The 20,317-nt window shown below is 38.2% G+C and overlaps 1 protein-coding gene across 2 annotated transcripts in view; it reads left to right on the top strand.

The window, feature by feature from the left end:
* LOC121894715 (cadherin-22) overlaps positions 1-20,317 on the top strand; it is a 180,782-nt gene that overhangs the window by 131,018 nt on the left and 29,447 nt on the right. For both annotated transcript variants that reach the window (XM_042407515.1, XM_042407514.1), the window contains 5 exons: positions 3,448-3,615; positions 5,564-5,745; positions 6,584-6,840; positions 9,873-10,009; positions 19,799-19,920. In XM_042407515.1, coding sequence (XP_042263449.1) covers positions 3,448-3,615; positions 5,564-5,745; positions 6,584-6,840; positions 9,873-10,009; positions 19,799-19,920 — 866 coding nt within the window. The remainder of the gene's footprint in view (positions 1-3,447; positions 3,616-5,563; positions 5,746-6,583; positions 6,841-9,872; positions 10,010-19,798; positions 19,921-20,317) is intronic.

Below are 20,317 nucleotides of genomic sequence, written 5' to 3' on the forward strand. Positions count from 1 at the left end.
CCCTCAGGGAAAAGCACAAAAGTTTTAATTATATCTTTTTTGGTCTCCACCACTTTGACTTGGCTGGCCTGGGTGCCTGGATGATAAATGGCTTCGCCTTTGTGGGACTAAACCAGGAGACTGGATGGTTTATTCCAGCTTCTGTCTCACAACCCTCATTCTATCCACCTCCTTTCCCCATTTTGTAGGTGGACAGGCCAGCCTAATAGGTGCGAGTCAAGAAGGTCAAAATAAAGAGGAGACAGAACAGCTGTGAAATCTGCCTCATTAATATCACTCTCACTCACCCTGACAACAAGCTGCAAAGCAAGTCACTATGTTTTTTTTCTGTCGCTTTTGCCGAGCTGGAATTGTAGGTGTTTTTGAGTATTTGAGTCAAAGGGGTGAATCTACAAGGGCTGAAGCATTGTATGTAAATAAGGAAAATATCTTTTTTTTTCATTTGAAAGTAGACTTAGATATCATTTTTACATACAAAACTACTAAAATAATTCGTTTGCAATATGCAATAGCCACTAAAACACAGTTTAATATTTGCTTTATTGCTCTTACTGATTATACTTATACTGTTATAATTTAGCAAGAGACAACTATACGTCCTTCATCTGTGAATATAGTATTCTATATCAACTTCAGTGTTCTATGAAAAAAAGTGTCCCGACCTTTACTGGACCTACAACTACCTAAGGTTTGTGTAAAGAGATTTGAATTATTCCAAATAAATACAAGATAAATAAAAAAGAGTTGAATATTTTCAGGCTTCTTTGGTCCTCTGTGATAGTAAACTGAATATCTTTGGTATATGGACAGTTGGACAATTTAAAGACCAGATGACTTATCATTGAATCGAGAAAATAATCAACATATTAATTGATAATAAAAATTATCATTAGTTGCAGCCCTAAAAACATCAGGAGCATCCATATTTTCAAGGGGAAAAGAACAAGGTAACAAGCACAAGGCAACAACAGAGGTGCTGTATACAGTATGAATGCAGCTGAAGTTGTTAATGAAGAGATGCACGACTTTATGTTCTACGTGGTGTAGATTTGTCCGCAGTGCTCACAACAGTGTCAGAGTGCAAGGACATCTCCAGGCAGACACTTGGACAGGTGCAAAAAGTCATACTGAGACCTTTAGCCTGGCAGTATTGCTTTTGAAGGTACACATCAGATTTACATTTCCATTGCCTAGTGGGTTGAAAACAGAAATGCAATTTCTGTGAGTAGAAAAAAAAAAGATGGGAACATCATCTTTCATTTTAAATTAATATTATGCATCACCATACAGAGGCATTATTTCACAGTTGGTGTACACGGCCATACTACCCGGTTAAATTGGTTAATGTTAAGGCTACGTGGTACGCATTGGAATTTAGACCACACCGACTCAACTGACTGCATTAATGAATCCAGACCATGTAGACTCATCTACATGTAGTCTCTACCATGACGTTTGGGGCTATCATGCTGTATACTAGTTGCGGAATGGGGCTTTACTTTTGACAGCACTAATTTAGATGCATCCCCTCTGGCCTTTGGTGGATGAAAGAGGAGCATGTCATCTGCCTCCCTCTTTAACTCCAGTGCTGCATGTACTGTATTTTGGCTACACATAGAACATGGCCCTGGGCTAAATGTGACTGGAATCAGTGAGTTGTGTATCCAACACAACACAAACCTTTGGGAGTGAGACAGCACACCAAACCCAGGAAATGCATCAATAGATACTGATGTGGAAAATCCCAAGGGGTAAAGTGGAATTATATTACTACTGCACAGTAAACCAGTCAGCTACTGATGCTGCTGCTGGGCCAAAAAGGAGAATGTCTCTTTTATATGAAGAAAGATCATGTGCTAGTTTGGGTGAGCGAGAGAGAGAGAAAGTCATATATAGAAATTAGAAAGATCCCAGAATTGGCTGCTTGAGCAACCACACATTTTATGTAAAATGTGTGTAAACAAACAGAATAATATACCAAATAATCTCACACTAACAAAAGAAAATCACCTATTTAATTAATTTAAGTACAATCATGAACAAATTTACAAATTTATAGAGCTATCCATAATAATTATATAACAAAAATTAGCAATGCTATATAAACTCATACAGTATATTGTTAATGTATTACTCCTGTTTAAATACTCTTTAAATAATCTTTTTCCTTTATAGATGCCTGATACTTTCTGATAATGTTGTATTTCCATCTTTACCTCAAGTAGCATTGTACTTTTCTAATAAGGTGACTTCCTTACCCCTAAAATATAAAGTTTGCAGTTGCCTTTTTCAGTCCTGTAATGTCTTCAGGTATTTCTTTCAGACTGTGTACAGTCAGACAACCTTTACCAATAAGATAAGGCAGACTGCATGTAGCCTGAGAGGCGAAACCTGGGGTAAATCAGCACATAAAGCACACAGCGTACCACTCAATCCTGCTCCATTAGCTTTTGCTTTGAGTGTATTTTAATAACCTAAGGAAACCCAGATGATTGTAGCACCATTTTTTTTATCAGCTTAGATCCTCTCTCATCTGGGCTGTGGTATTTAGACAGTAAAAGGACATATTTCAGAGAGATTTTAGTAGGAAAATCAATCAGAAACAATAAAAATGAGGGCAAATATACCTTTGAGTACAGAAATCACATTTGACATACCCCTTTACAGCCTGTCTGCAATTTGCCATAGTAAACCTGAATGCTGTTTTCACAAATGTTTGCCATGGTGACCAAATTGGTTTTTCAGACCTTTGTGATATCCACTAATAGATAAATTATTAAACCTCAGTTGAAAGGGGAACTAGATCTTTGCATGTAAATTGGAAGACTGGCATGGCTTAACTCAATTATGGGAATGTTTTTAACTAATCATTGACTTTGTTAAAATGTAACAGAATGTGCACTGTGGAGTAAATGAAGCCATTGCATTTGTTTTGCCTCTCTCTGCGTGCTTCCCAACTCTCTCAATCTTCTGTGTATCACTTTCTCTATGTCCCTCGCTTGGTTTTTGGAAATCCACTTCTCAGATTTGAGTGCAGTCTTACTCACCATGGAAGAGTTGTAATGCTGTTCAGGGTGGCTGAGGCATGCCTTCATTCTGCCCCTATATATTATTCATTTTAATACAGCTGAGCCATAAAATGGTGTATGCGCAGAGGCGCAAATATGACACAATCTCTTCCATCCAGCCTGTCTGAGTAGGTGAAATGGAATGCGCTGCACTTGTGCCTCTATAATACAGTGCTTAGCAGAAGTTGATATTCAAACTGAGAGGGGAAATATAGTTGGTTATAAGTGCTAACCACTAATGCAACCTTTCCATTGGCCTCACTTACTACTGCTACTCTTTCCCACTCTCTCTCTTTCTCTCTGTCTCTGTCTCTCTCTCTCTCTTTCTGTATGTCTCTGTCACTCTGTTTCTATCTCTCCTCCATCCTTCAATCATTAGGGATCATCATGACAGCAGTGGCAGATCTGGACCGTGAGACACAGGATCGTTATGAGTTGGTCGTCAAGGCAACAGACATGGCAGGACAAATGGGCGGTCTCTCCGGCTCCACCACGGTGACCATAGTGATCACAGACGTTAATGACAACCCACCACGCTTCCCACAGAGTGAGTGTCTCTCGCACATTTTCTTACTTTAGACAAAGAAAGAGATGGTGAGACACAGGTGGAGAGTGAGGAAATGGCACAGAGAAAAGAGTTGGAAATGACTTTGAGTGTGAAAGAAAGAAGAAAAAATTAAGAGTGGGAGGAAAAATAAAGAGGAATGTGAAAGTCAAGACGTAGAAACACTGGAAAAAATGATAAGACACACAACCGGCAGGCTGCTGACACCAATAAGCAATGGCGGCATCAGCGACCATATTGAATGGCCTGTGTGTAGTCTGGAAAAATGACCTAACTTAAATATATGGGCCAGTCAAGCCCGCAGCCCATAACAAAGTACTCTATCAATTGTGGAAAATTGATGCGTTCCACTGCAGGTTTGATCATTCTTTTTAAGCCAGGCTCAAGAGAGGACTGAATCAATACGGTTGATAGTACCCTCATTGTAATGTTATGGATTTGGATTTATGAATGTGAGAGGTTTTTTGGGGGGCTAAATGGCTTTCAGATGGCTTTCAATACACACGTGTGCAACAGTCAAACCATGCAGCTAAAAATGCACGTCACACCCACCACACAAACACACTTATTTCAACTGAGAGATACCCGTCTATGAAGCAAACAGCTGAAGATTCTGGTTGATTTTATGACATGCTGTACCAAAAGAAGTACGTGTTTCACATTAAATATGAGTGTACTAAAAGTTTGTCACCTTTTTAGAGACAATTTGCACCTACTTCTCAATCACAGACACATTAGCATGATAAATGCTACTCCGAATAATAATTTGGTTTGTAAATAAAATACTGTTTCCATTCTTGCCTCCATTCCACCAACTCCTTATTTTGTCCTCTTTTTGGAGTTAAACCGTGACACGATTACGTTTGTTACAGCTGGGGGAACAGCATCTGACAGCCTGGTTGATTGTATTTGATATGTTTCCACACACCTTTACTTATTTCTGTATAAATCCCCTTTTCATCTCTCAGTAAATCATATTTACCCATTTAGAGGGATAAACCCTGCAGGATTATAGTATCTTCACTGTATGGTATGGGAAATAGAGTTCAGAATGCACCTTCATAAATAAGATGCAAAGAAAGATGACATACTGTATATGTAAGGACTTTGATGTTTTCACATAATTTACCCCAGGGGATCAATAAAGTTTTATCTTCTTACTTTTATCTTTTTATCTTGTTCATAATGAACTCTGGCAGATCTTTTACATTTTCCTCAGTCTCTTCTGTCATTTAGAATATAGCTTCAGATTTAGGTTTGGCAAAATGTGTCAGCACAAGTAAAATTTATCATATACTTGTTCATGCAATTCACTTGGGTTTAATATAATATGCTTTATAATATTATACAATACAGTGACAATTACTTATGTTTTCTATTGTAATAGGAATATAGTATAATATAAATCTAGTATAGTTTGCAATAGGTAGTCCCAACAGAAATTGTTGTGTATTGGGAAAAAGATTTGTCATTTTGTACACTTTCTTTTATGTGAATGCAATGACCAAACTGACAGCCACTGCCTGAAGTCTTTTACTTATCCTGTTCTTTCAATATCCTTTCATCCCAACTTAATTTTCCCATTACCCATCTCTTCCTATTTACTTTCTTTATCTTTGTTACTCTCAATCCCTTCCGCTTCCCACTTTTCTGTTTTTGCTCTCAATCCATCTCTTTTACCAATATCCTCACTTCCCACCCCTCTTTTTCCACCTACGGCCATCCATCTATCTTTCCTCATCCTTCCTGTACTGGTGTTTTTCCTCTTCTTCTCCACGTTACCATTGTCTCTCATCCCTCTTCTTTTATGGTATTTTCTACACCTACACCTACACTGTTTTTTGTCACTTCATCCCTCTGTTGTTTTGCTAACTCCTTGTTTTATCCGTCCATACCTTGTCCATCTACGGCCACCTACTCCATACACCAGAGATGTACCAGTTTTCAGTGTCAGAGGGGGCGGCTGTCGGGACACCAGTTGGATCTGTCATTGCCACAGATAACGACATGGGAGAGAACACAGATATGAGCTACTTGATCACAGATGGAGGGGAGCTCTTCAAGGTCACTACTGATGTAAATACACAGGAAGCCGTTGTCTCCATCAAAAAGGTAAGATTAAAGGAATGCTGAGATACTACTGATGTCAAGCCAGTCTTGATTTTTACCAGTATCATAGTTGACAAATCACATAAATACACTCAATTTTAACTGCAAAAACCTCAAATTAAATACCCACTTTTCATTGCAAACGTCGTGTTTGACGACCCAGACTCTCTATCCTCCTCAGCACAAAGCCAAAAACCACAAAAACAATATTGCATGCAGTTATTAGAATGCTCTTCCCTAGAAATCAACATGTAACCTCTTTTGGCTAGCATTTGACAAAAACTGTTTGGGGTTTTGTTGGCAAAGGTAATATCATTTTCTCCTACAGCTTAGTCTTTCTTCTCAGTGGGCAGTGAACAGTTCGTAGGTCCTGTTCAGACAGAGAAACTCAAGGCACACTGAAGAGGGGGAGAGAAAGAGATGACTGGTCTTTGATGATTGACCATCATTAGTTGTTCACTGGGGTTTGACAGGTGCTGTCAATGCCATATCTCCTCAAACGTTGAACTGTTTTCAGGTTTTTTTTCAGCGTACAGACAAGAAAACATGGGAAAAAAAGGAAGAAGGAAAAAAATGCAGAGTGCTAGCAGTCGCCTCTTTTCATTGAAATATAAACCGTTTCTCCTAAGTGACATGTTGTTGCGAATGGGCCTTCATGGCTGAATGAACCATGTTACACTCAACCAGCAGCAGTGTTTTGGTTCAATGAACGGTCAATGCCTTAATTATTCTACCTACCAGTAGTGATGACCTAGTGGTTAGCTGGTGATGTGGACGCAAATCTATGCTCATACATAAGTAATGTTGCAATACATTTTCTTTTAAAATCTTTGTCTTTCAGCCGCTGGACCATGAGACCAAGTACATGCACAATGTCGTGGTGGAGGCAGTAAACAAGCATGTAGACCCTCGCTTCGTGGACCTGGGCTCCTTCCGCGACCAGACCATTGTCCAAGTCACCGTGTTGAACATTGATGAGCCACCACTCTTTCAACCAGCAGAAGGCACTATAATGGAAGTACAGGAGGATGCCAAAGTAGGAGCACTGGTTGGCATCGTCACTGCCAGGGATCCAGATGAAGAGAATAAACCTGTCAGGTATGACAAGGACCAACTTCACCAAAAGTAAAAATACATTGCACCATTAAAGAATTGAAGAATATTTATCAGACTTAGTGCTTGTTCTCTAATTAAGGTGAGAAAAAAGGGTTATGGCTGGCTTTTATCTACATGAGTTAAATAGTGATGAAGTTTTCAAAGTTCCAAACTGTGATTAGTTTGTAATCGCATAAAAATACTTGGTCGACATTGGAATACAAACTACTTACTTACTAAAATGTGATGGTTAGAGCAGATTGGATCTTTGGGTGAGAGAGAAAGACAGATGACCCAAACGTTCAGATGTTGTACAAATGTGCATATGTGGTAATTACATTAAATTTTCCTTAAATTAAAACAATTTTGTTCTGTTAATAATACAAAAATATATGAATAAGCAAGAAAGAGTTAAATTTACTACAGAATAAGTAACAACTGCTTTTTAAAAAAAGTCAGTGACTTGATAAAATATTGTGTGTAGTTGGCATGTAAACCAAACCAAAAATTTTGTTGAAAGATAGCCTTATTGCTAAATATGAACGACAATATCACAAAAAGTAACATTCTCTATGACAAAAAGTACATCATGTCTGAGGCTTGGACAGGGCACTACAGCACTGCAACAAGTACAGCCACTATCATGTCCACTATCATGCACATACTGTATCACGCATCTACTATATATTGTTTTACCACCCTAGATATATTTTTATTGGAATAAAATTATACAATGAAAAACGTAACTTTAGAGTCCCATAATTCACGAGCCATGAATGGATAGATAGGTACCTGGTGGGCTTAAGAGCAAAATCTTTTTTTCTTTTTTTTTCTAACAATTCCTCTTGAAGATGGAATGAAAGCCCAAGAAAACTGTGAACAGTGGGACTTGTACGATGGATAAAGCTGTGTAGTGTATCTCTTTTTTCTCTCAGATCACGGTGTGTGATAAAAACAATATCATCTGGTAATCTGTATCAAGGTCTGTGGTTTATATGTCCTCAGAAGAGCAATTGCAGTGTGAGAGGGGAATATAGATAAGGGCTAAGACAGTCTCACTGACAGAGTGTACACCGACACACGCAGGGCCTGTGCAAATTACCTCGATTAAAAATGCATGAGGCTCAGAGTTCCAGGTGTAATAAAGTACAACACAATGGCAGCACTGTCGTTCACCAGTGTCTTGGCAGCCCAGAGCCAAAAGAGTGTGTGTGATACGTGTGCTAGCATATATGAGTGTGTGTGTGTTGAAGTGTGTGCATGTATTTGAGTAAGTGAATGGGTGAGTAAGAGGAAAGGAGGGAGTGAGGTTGGCGAGAAGCCACCTACCGGGCAAAGTTACTGATCTCATAGCCTCTGGCATTAGGCAACACACCCTCTTTAAACTCTGCATAATATGCACCCTGAGTGATGATGTTTTAGTGCAAAATATCCATGCACTGTGTTTTGCAACAGTAAAAACAAGCTGCAAATGGAACTACTCTTCATCTTACAACTAAAGCAAACAAAATCTAACATACAAGGATTCAACCAGGTCAATCAAACAGCTGGCACACAACTTAGATACACTTGTCAAAAGATGCTCTTTGAAACAGGACAAGCATGAAAAAGAGATTATCGTCAAATTTTAAGGACATAAATACTACTTTGTGGAATGTGGATGTGGTTCTGATGGGTAAGAGACTTAGTGTTTGTGTGCAAAAGGATTGTTAAATGACTAAAAATATGGTTATAACATTCCCCCACAAAAATCATCATATACTGTAAACCAATTATTCTTTTGTTTCATCATGGTAGGAGTGTGGGGAGACAAAGATAGACAAAAACAATTTGTTTTGAGTCTGTCATCTGAATCCAATTCTTAAGAAAAAAAGAAATTGTGCAGCGCAATCTGAAATTTAGCAAAGGAGAGATAAATTCAATTTTAATGTTTATACTTTAGACAGATGTCAATGCCAGATGTAAATGAAAGCCAGCCAAATCTAATTAGTGTTGTAAATGGGATCTGTGTTAATACTAGATGTAAAAGGGCTATTCACTGACAGATACATGGATGCATATACTGTACGTGTTGTTGTATATGTGCATCACTGCCATGGTGTTGCTGTAAATGAATGTTGATTTTAATTCAAACTAAGGTTGTTTTGAAGGTATTTTATCCATATCTAGTTAGCCAATGACTTATAATTAATAAAATAATTATTTTCTTCCTGTAGTTAATAATCAAAATCAGTGTCATTATTGACATTCAGGGACATGAAGTAAATACAAATGCTGACGAATTATTTAAATATACCGTAAATCATACATAAAGTATAAATCAGAAAGCCATTTAATCAATGTGCTCTTCTCTACATCACACTAGTTTATTATATGTTTCCTTTGACATTATGTTTCACACTGTAGACCTGGGAGAATGCTGGCTGGCATGTTTGTCAGAGAGGTCTTAAGAGCTGATAAAGCCCATGGTACTTAACTATGGTTTATGTGGGTATAAGCCAGCTGTGAGCGTGCGTGTGCAGTGGGGGGAAGGAACTAAGAACAAAGAAACCTTTCAGCAGATTTCTGTTGACTCACCAATCTTTTGAAAGCACCAAGTACCCCAAAGAAGGAAAGATGCATTTGTCTTTTTTTCTAGAGTGCACAATGAAATTTTAATGTTTATTTTCTTACTCTGAATAGGCGAAAAAAAAGTCACTATATGGAGGCTTGCAGTGACGGGACACGGTGTTATTAGGGTCACAGGACCTGTGACAAGACTCCAGTAAATGCCGTCAAAATATAATTACTCTAACCTTGGTGCCTTCTCTAGAAGTTATTATTATTTAGCGAAGCCCAAAGTTAACTCTCCAAGTATTGGTTAAGCACTTAAGAAAAATGTACAAAGACCTAAATTAAAGGCTTTGAAAAGTGAAATCCCTCTTTACTTATTGACTCTTCTTAATAACCCATTGTCTCTCTCTTTCCTCTCACTTACTGTCTCTCTCTCTCTCTCTCGACATCTATGTCTTATTTTTTCATATATATTGTTACAGGTTCTCCATCGAGCGGACCACAGACCAGGAGATGATCTTCCATATTGATCCTGATTCTGGTGCCATCACACTGGGCAAGATTTTGGACAGAGAGACCGCAGGCTGGCACAATATCACTGTGAAGGCAGTAGAAGCAGGTACATCCCTTCCCAATCGAAAATGATCTTATCACACATAGGATTTGTACATCTTCATACTACTATGAAGAGTGTGATATTATTATCGTCTGGTGAGCTCTTCACCCTGTCAACATTTTCATCCCACAAAGTCGGTATAATTGTCTCTATCAGGTACAGTAGGAGCCAAAATGATTTTAAAAAGGTTTTGATATTTCTATGTGCTTGCTATGATCATTTTGGATCTCAGCATGTCAAAACAAGGCTGGAAGAAACCCTTAATGGGTTGCAGCAGGATACAGCGGACAAATTTATCAGCATTGGAATGAGCAAATAATTAAACTTAATCTTGATAATCATTCACAATCACAATTAATCTAGCAGCCATATGCTCTTCTCATATCACTGAAGGGAACTAGAAAAACTACAACTTAGATGACGGGCAACGAAAATTGTTCAGCTGATGATTGGCAAGCCTTGTTGACACCCAGCACCTGCCAGTGATGGAGACTGTACAAGTTGAATTAGCTGTCCAGCATTTGCTGACTCCCATCAGAGGTGATAAAGGGTGACAACCTCAGACTGTGATCATTAGCTACCAAAGCTTTTCGCACTTTTTCAGCTGTAGAATGTTGTGGCTTTTTGAGAAAGACAGGAAAGAAGAAGGAAATATATGGTAGTGAAATGGACATAAGATTTTAACAACTTTGTCATCTAAGAATGAATATACAGTAAGTCTCATGAGAAAAAAATGACTTAATAACAATAATAATTAATCATAATTAATTCTAAAATCAGTAATTATAGGTGTAGGCAAATTGTACTTGTGCATTTTTGTGAGTTATAGTTTTCCATATTGTAGCATGTACTGGTAAATGTTTTACGTGTGAATGAAAAATATGCTTTTAATGTTCAGAATTGAAAACATAGCCCTGTTTCTGAATTTGATAGTGACAGCAGGTTCCAATCCTATGTTTTGAGCTACTGTTTTCTTGACATTTGGATCACAAAATTGCAACTTCACTGTACTGTATATCAGTAAAGGTAATGCTACTGTTCTGTTTGAAATCTGTGCTGAGATAGTTTTCATTTATTCTGCCAAGCCATCAGGGACATCATCCTCAGTGGTAGCCATCAACGCACTGTCAGTGTCATCTTTCTGATACCAGGGAGAAAATACAGTCATCATTTTATAACTTGTCTTAGATCTGACAAACACATCACTGAAAATGAAGGAAGAATTTAGATTTTTTTTTGCAATGGGTCTTTTTGTCATAGCAAAGAAAATGAACAATGTAATAACTTGGAAAAGCTGAGAAGTTATTACTATACCATTTGAAGTAAACTTGAGAAAGGAGGGGGCTGGGTATTCCCCGCTTTTTCAATCTTATACAGATGAAGTGATTTTGTGATTGCAGTGAAAGCAGAGGAGATTGCATTCTGCATCTAACTGGTATCAACCATCACAAACACAAAAAGAAGAAAACAATGCACATAAACAAAGTTGATTTCAAAATGTCTTCATATTTGTTCTTCTCTCATATAGCCTCACATTGTGATTACTCCAATAATCAATACAGCCTAAACTGAATAGTACTTACCAGACACACATGTGCAAGTCGGAAGCAAGTCTCAAGTTACTGTGGTGAGAATCAAGCAAGTCGAGTCCCTGCTACATATAAGTCAAGCAAGACAAGTCAAGTCATCGCTCAGGTCGAGCAAGTCATAGGTCAAGTCATATGAAATTCTGATGATCTATCCCAGTTTCCATACACATTTAAATAGGTTAAAAGACAATGGTCATGAAAAGTTGAGTTTTATTTTCAACATTAACGAAAATTTTTGACATTTTGTGGCAATCATTAACAAACCTCCTAAATGAACAACAATGGAGAGTCGGGCTCTGAAGTTATAACATAGCACTATAGCTCTAAAGGGCTCTAAAGTGCAAACAGAAGTACGACAAAAACCAGCCAATAGGTTCGCTAAAAAGACACATTCACAAACCCTTTTTTTGGGGGGTTTTGTAATGATAGATGAAGTTGGATGCTGTGCTGGTCGTGTCACTGATTTTTGAGCTGCAGACCTTGCATACCGCTGTTCTCCTCTTACTTCCGTCATTGACAACATAATCCTTGAATCCAAATAGCTGTCTCGTGCATTGGCCTCTGCTGGTCTGCCATGTCCTAGTAGGTTGCCAGGTTTGCACGCATTGCACTAGAAATCACACACTCATGTTTCAAGAACAAAAGATAACTTCTCAAAATCTAGAAAAATGCAAATATTTAATTAAAAAAGTCAAGTACTTTTCAGTCATCTGTCTCAAGTCTAAGTCAAGTCTCAAGTCATGAAATCCAAGTCAAAGTCAAGTCAAGTCTTTTTATCAATGTTTTCTCAGAACCAGTGGTGGGGCATTCAAGACATGTTTCTTGAGTCTCCCACCTCTTGTACTTACTCAATACAAACATTAAGACAAAATTAGGCTGTGAGTCTTTTCTTTTTTGAGCTGAAATTCCCAGAGCAATTTGGACGCTTTTGTGCTCTGCCTCTTTGTGCTTGGCATTATGTCATAGGCACATTTTAATGTTAATTGAACATTTAAAGCAGCCCTACCCCTTCCAATATCAGACATAAACACATGCCTGCACTTGATAGATAAAGCCTCTCACATTGCCTTCCAAGGAAACATCTGGACAGACAGAGTCAGTGGTCAACGCCATCAGAATTTCCATCCAGTTTCTATATCGCTTGTTAGCTCATGGAGCCTTGAGAGCTGTAGACACACACAGACAGGAAACAGAAAGAAAAAAAAAATCTAGAGACATAGAAAGGAAAAAAGGGCCCATAAGTGAGATGGGAATAGAGGGGGGTTGGAGGGGAAATAGCTATAAAGCAGCTAGCTAGCTAGAGTATTTTGAGAAAGGACTTCATTTTCTCCATAATGATTTTGGTCTTTTTTGTTGAGTGTCTCTGCTCATTAAGGCTGGAGAGCCACAAGGTCAACTTGTCTGAGGACATTGTTAAAACTAGAGTTTTGTGGCACAACCCTTAATTATTCCCCAGTCCATTACTGACCTTTGAACTATTGTATTGCCACTGTATCAGTATTGGACAAGTGACAACAGCTTTCTGACAATGTTCGGTGTCTGTGCCCTAGGATTAACCCGGGCTATAAAGCTGCGAGAAGCACACTAAATGTCAATTACCACACATGTGTCTGTGGACTAAGTAAAGAGGTTTAAGTTAAAGTGCAAGTGTGAGCAGAGTGTGCAGGACTGATATCCCTCCAATCAAACACAAATATACACACATACACATAAAGCATGTCTTCAAATTCACCCAATGAAAAGTTAGAACTGCTAGCATTTCTACCTGCAGACATTGTTTCTGTAAAAGAGAAAACAACCCCTCATCTGTATAGTATTTGTCTCCCTTCCATAGAACACAGAACCTCCTGAGAACAGGAGGAGCATTTAACTGCACTGTCACTAGCCAGGGTACTCGTGCTTCCTGACAGTCTTCTCCATAGAAACATATCGGGGTAAGTTAGAGTGACATATAATTTTCGAAAACTGATAGCAAGTATGATATCACCTTGCAAAACTGCTTTTTTACTCAGACAGGTAGGTGGGAAAAAGGAGAATCACCCAGAGGGCAGAAAGATACAAAAGTAGCTGGAAAGTCTTTATCTCTCGCAGTATTGCAGGGAAGAGACATTTTCTACAGCATAACTTTTCTCACTTGCTGTCTGGCAAACAAATGTACACTGTTTGATTTTTACAGCATTAGAACAATATTCTGTCTGACTCCAAATGAATGACACATTTGTTGCAACATTGGGAGGGGAAATTAATGTCTCTTTTCAATCAAAGTTGGAAAATGCGAATTTGCAGAGTGCAATATGTGGTTCACAGTCAAAATGAGATGAAATATGGTAACAGAGTACACAAAAGAGGATGTTAGTTTTTTTTTTTTTTTTTTTTTTTACAAATTATGCACCATTGGAGGTTTAAAGTGTTCTGTTTGGATGAATGAAGTAGATGCTCTTGTAGTGAAGAGGACATCTGTCAACAAGGATGGGGGAGATTTAATAATGTGTAATTAGGGACTAGAGTTTATGACCTTGCTGATGTGTTCTGTTGCTCTGTTCTGTTATATAATCACTCACATGCCAGTGTAGTTGCGGAGGAGAAGATACTGAATACTCAAACAGTTGTGTTGTGTTTTGTTTTCCTACACTTGCTAAGTTGACACAATTAATTTGTCAAATAGCGGTCATGCACAGTATATAGAGTGCTTGTGGGGAGTCTCTGGCACTCAAGGCCACAGAGTTGCTCACTTGCACTGTATTAGTCTAAAATGACTGTGAAGATAAATGCTTACATACACTGCTACTGTCATCAGAGTTATTTAAATGTTGTTTGTTGTGTTCTTATGTGTTTGCCATATAGAGTGCTTTAAGGAGTAGCAGTCTTCACTGGGATAAATGTGGAGTGAACTTTCTATTATGTTGTTTCATCATCCGCCCATTGGTGATTCAAACCCAACTCAGTTAATTTTGATGAAAGAGAACTCCTGCTTCCACCACTGATTTGCAACATGTTCATAATTCATATTATTGCACTGATTATCCCGAGGAGGGACCATTACCACTAATTGGATTTTGATGAAACTTGGGGAAATTGTGCATCTCCCCAGTTTGTTGTAGTATAGGACTTTTCATTGATTGGTCAAGAGGATTGCTAATAAACAACACAGTGCCTAAAGAAAGTGTATGCACATCCCATCATGATATCAGGTACATGGGCAAAAGACAATCTCAAGATGAAAAGGTGCCCACACTGAATATACGCTTTATTTAATACAAGTATGACATTACATCGTCATCAGATAATTTGGACATAAATATAAGTGATCTTTTCTTCCTGGGAGTTAAACATTTGATTGCACCCCAGTGATTTATATAGAGATGATATCTCTCAGTTTTGTGTTGACAATATTGAAATAATTTAATGTGTATCGATCGAATGGCTCAATCTGGGATTCACACCTGTGGCGAATCAGGACCCTCTTAGTCATATGTTGAATATTATCTGATGAAGACACAATGTCAAAATGTTGTAATCGAACTAAATAAATTGTCAATTTGGGAGCATCTACTTACTATGTGGGCATTTATTTTTCTCAGAATTTGATTGGTCAATTTGATTCATTCATATTATTTGCATTTAAAGAAGTCAACCAAACTGACTTTTATATATACTGTACTGACACACTACAAAGGGGCAGTGAAGACTTAATTATGTTACATTGTTCAGCTGCCACACAGTTTTATAAGGAATATACATTTGGATAAGACAGTAGAAGAATTAAAGAAACACATCGCATGAAGAACAGATGTTAATTCTTATTTTTTTCTATTTTTACAATCATCAGTTTTTGTTATATTTATGAAGCATCAATTAGTGTGTATAGTATTTTTCTAATTGTGTTTATACTGAGCATGTCTTTGAGTTGCTCTTGGCAACTTGGTTGATCACTTGCTTAGCTGTTTATCTGGTGTTGTATCATGTATTATGAATCATATTCATATCGATAGGATGGAAACCAAGTTGTTTGTGCTTGATTGGTGTTTACATCAAAAGTCTAATTGTGATTTTTATGTATTGATTTGGTGTTAAAGGTTTACCAAGAGTGTTGTTTGCATTCATTTTGGCCCTAGAAGGTTTTCTGTCATGGGAATCATGGCACAAGCACAGTGAAAAACTAGAAGCATGTTTTGATTTCCTTGGTGTGTCAGACATGTGTGTATTCCCAGTTGCTTGAAGTGTTTAGTCTTGATAGTGATGAAAATGATTTTGTTGTCTGAATACTGTAATGGAAATAAGCAACTCGGATCTGAGCGTGATTATTATTTTTCTCGCCTCACTGTTAACTTTTTTGAGGGCAGGGATAAGGATATAAATCAACACCTGAATCTGAAAACCCTCGTCTTTGAAGTATGGTGGAATGTTTAGTTTTGCTTTAAGCATGTTCCGTGTAATTAGACACATTTCCAGAATATTTTCAGTAATTCACTGTGTTCAGAGGGCCTTGAAATGTTTTGTACTATTTACATGGGGGGCATTTATCGCAGCTGTCAGGTCTTAAATACACACACGCACACACACACACACACACACACACACACACACACACACATACACACACACAAAGTTAACTGTAATAAAGAGATTTTGGTTGGACACCGGTGAGTCTGTGTAATATTGGATCTATGCAACCAAAGAAAAATGCTCATAATACTTTGTAGCCTCTGTGCTTGCATGGCCAGGCCTCTGGCTCAGTAAAGAGACCAGAAGCAAACACCGTTGAGTGCATTTGTATCCTCATTCCCCCCTCCTGACAAAAGTGACATTTTAAACCAGACCGTTTCCTCCAGCAAAGAAGATGAACCATTTGGTCACAAGCAGCATGACACTCCTGACACACACCCACACACACGCATGCAGGCACGCACATGTATGCAAAGACATGCATACACACTCACACATCCTCTATCTGTCTTCCCTGAAGTTATGTCAGTATAATTCAGTGCCTGAGAGATCTACTACACAGTCGTTCTGAAAGATTCGCAACAGCTGGTGAGTGCCGCACAGATGCAGAGCATGCCAATAATCTGTTGAAATCCCTTTATTCTTCTTCTCTATCTGAAGACAGATTTAGAACAGCGCCACTTGGTCCAGATGAATGAACCTGTCTCACTGAATAACTCCTTTTTTTTCCCCATGGAGGGAGTTTGGGATGGGTAGAGGCGGGGCATCCTCGCATAGTTTCATCTGTTTTCAATTCTGGGAATTGAAATGTAAAATGTGTAACATCTGATGATTGCTGGTTTTCATTCTGGCACAGCAGGGACAGCAGCATAATGTGAAGACAAAATTAGAAGAAGAGAAGAGATATCTAGCACTGGTGGGGCTCTCTGTGCATTTATGTTCTTGCTGCTCCGGCAAAAAGCAGTCAATTAAAACCCTGCATTGATGTGAGGATTATGCTATTAGTTGAGACCAGCATTCTCATTAGCTGCTGTGCCACTGCTGGGCAGAACTGTGTGGTGAGATAGAGGGAGAGAGCTTGAGAATTTGTCTGCAATAGTCTGTTGATTATCTGTCTTGCCTTGCTGTCCTTGGTAAACCTGTTTTGTCTTTTTATTATCTACCCAGTGGCCCACCTATATGCCAGCTGTCAACATTTCAGTCATCTGTCTTTTTCATAGACTAAAGAAAATCATGGGCATACAGTAGTGCTGCTGAGTTCACCCAAAGGTTTCTGTTGTACTTTTTGAAGCCTGAAGTTTGGATTTACCCTCGTCATGTTGTTGCAAGAGCTTTAAAATTCAGATGTTGGCAACAAAGAGGAAACTGGGTGGAGCTATTTTGGTGCCCCAAAACATGTCACTCTGTAAGCTTTAATATCTTTTTTTTGGAATAGCTATCACAAAAACATATGTAAAGACAGCAAAAGACTGGCTTTGCAGAAAGAAGTTAAGTTGAAGTTTCTAAGAGCCTCAGTTTCCAGGGCCATTAGAGGAAGTGGCAACAGTTCAACAAGTAACCTCTTGCAATCATGCAAACAGTCCATGGCCTTTTTTGGGAGGATGCTGTTGCAAAACAGGAAGTTAGCAATGTCTACATTTGTTGACTGTTGGTAGACAGTTCATCTTTCCCGAAGTTCATCTTTCCCAAACCTCTTGACCATAAGATTACCCTAAAATAGTTGTGGTTGTCCAAGTTCGCCAGATCAAAAAACAATCATGAGTCAATTTTGTTTCAGTATCTAGTATCAGTATTTTGTTTGGTTTGTCCATTCTGGGCTACTGTAGAAACATGGCGGTGCAATATAGCAGGCTCTGTGGAGGAGGACCCGCTCCCTATGTAGATATAAAGGGCTCATTCTACAGGAACAACAACGCAACAATTCTTATTTTCAGGTGATTATACACTAATTAAAACATACTTATGAACATTATATTCCATTTCTGCCAAGTTTGTTCTGCTAGATGCCACTAAATTCTGCACACTGCACCTTTAAAGAGTGAGTTTACTTAATTATACTTAACTATCTGCTATATTTGCATAATTACAGCTATTTAAATTCATTCAGTGGAGCTCCTTTTACTGCAAGGATTTATGTGTGTTTTTTCCACTAGTGGATAATTGTCAGTGCCTGCATGTTGTAACATTTTCTGTATGGTGGTGCTCAAATGCATGAACTGGGTGGTGACAGCTGTGTATACTGATTTATTCATAAGCTGTGTACTCTAATTAACCAGGATATCCAGACCAACACTTGAAGCAACCAGATCACTCGTTTAACACAGAGATAATGTTCCCTCTCTCTTTCTATTTCCCTTTCCAACTTACGTTCTCTCTAACACACACACACACACATGCACAGACAGAGGCACTGGGGGCCTCAGGCTCCCTTCTGTACCATACATAGTGTTTTATGAGTAAAATGGAAACTCCATCAAACATTATCATATGATTAAGAATGGGAATTAAGATTCAAGAAGAAGTCGCGCTAATTTGAAGTGGGTTTTGATTGTACTAATTATATAATCTTCTCCACTCCCACGTTTACATTTTGGCCCATTAAGAAAAATGCCTAGAGAGTGCATTGTGGTGTTATTCCTCTTGTTTTATCTATTTGAAAATGGCATGAGAAATAAAATTACAGCACTACATTTGCAGTTTTGTCAAAAGCATTTATTTGTCATTATCATTGTGCTGAGGTGTGCCTCTTGCACTCAGACTATTAAACAGCTATATGCTGTAGTGTCATTATCAGATAGTGGGAGACAAAAATGGAATCTTTGGTACCATTTTCATGTCACTCACTGGTGCCAGAAAGTGTTATTCAGGTAATGGGTGCAATTTGAGCAGGCATTAGATTAAAACCCTTCAGCACTTAGCCACAATGCCAAACCAACTACCTGCTTCCCTGTGGAAAATTGTATTCCATCTAAGTCTTGTCTTACTCATACTGGAAGCAGATGATAGAGCACTGAGACTTGTCTACACGGAAAGCGTTTCAGCTGTGTTTGTCATCCATCTCACGTGCATTTGATGGTACAGATACACTCCCGTTTTAATTAATATGGTTGTCTACATAGGCCATGTATCAGGTCACGTTTTACTTATGATTCAGTGTATTTCTATGCTTCAAGTCTATTTTCTTCAATTTTACATGCAAAACTACAGTGATTGTGTACTGGGCTCCGAGCACTGTCAACACACTTGTGTTGTCTATACCTTGTCTATACCAGCCACTTGTAGCAAAATCAGCATGCCAGCAGTTTTAGCAGCAACTGAAGTCCTCTGTCGATGTCTATACTGAATGCATTCAGCCGAAGCACTGCTATGTTGTTGTTGCCACGTTTTGGCTGCACTCACAGCCTTATACACAATCACTGTAGTTGTGCACTTTCAGTTTATCTTCACTTATGTCTAAAGAAAATAGACTTGATACCTAAAAATACACATCAGGTTGCAGTTACCTAAGTGCAAGTAAAATGCAAGTCGAAGTAGACAGCCTGTTACTTAAGACACACTCCAAACAGGATCAGAACCGTAATCAGCCAGTTACCAAGCCCCAGTGTTGTGTGTAGCAGTCTTACTTTATTCAACCACCCGTGGTTCGTCTCATAGAAAGTCACGCAAAGATATTTATATCCACCACAGTTCTATTAAAATATATCGACATCCAGCAGACAGATTTTATTGATCTATTTTCTTTCTGTTTTTCATATAGATAACCACACCATGGCATCCCACTCAGCAGTGAGTATTCGGATTCTGGATGTAAATGACAATCCTCCTGAACTGGCCACACCATACGAAGCCTCTATATGTGAAGATGCCAAGCCAGGCCAGGTAAGTTATTTAATGCAAAATCAGATTTAGACAATTTCACATGTATTTTCACAGTAAGAATTTAGTCTGTTTCATTACAAAGTCAAAATGAGATGGCATAAATGAATACAGGATCGCAGTTTGTTGAGCATACCATAGTACTGTAAGAATAAGTAGATACACTTAACACAAGCGATACACACTTTGAACAACTGACATTTACAAAAAAAGGGAGTTGGCTAGTTTGATTCAAAACAATTCACACATGTCATTAAAGTAGAAATTTCCAAAAAGAAATGTAAACAATTATTTATATTGTTAATTTTCATTAGTCTCTAAATAAAATATCATCTTGTTAAAGCTGGTGTAATATTAGTGAGTTTTTCATGCAGACAGAATACTAGCAACGACAAAGTTC

This window comes from Thunnus maccoyii, chromosome 3, assembly GCF_910596095.1.
Source record: "Thunnus maccoyii chromosome 3, fThuMac1.1, whole genome shotgun sequence".
Lineage (NCBI taxonomy): Eukaryota > Metazoa > Chordata > Actinopteri > Scombriformes > Scombridae > Thunnus > Thunnus maccoyii.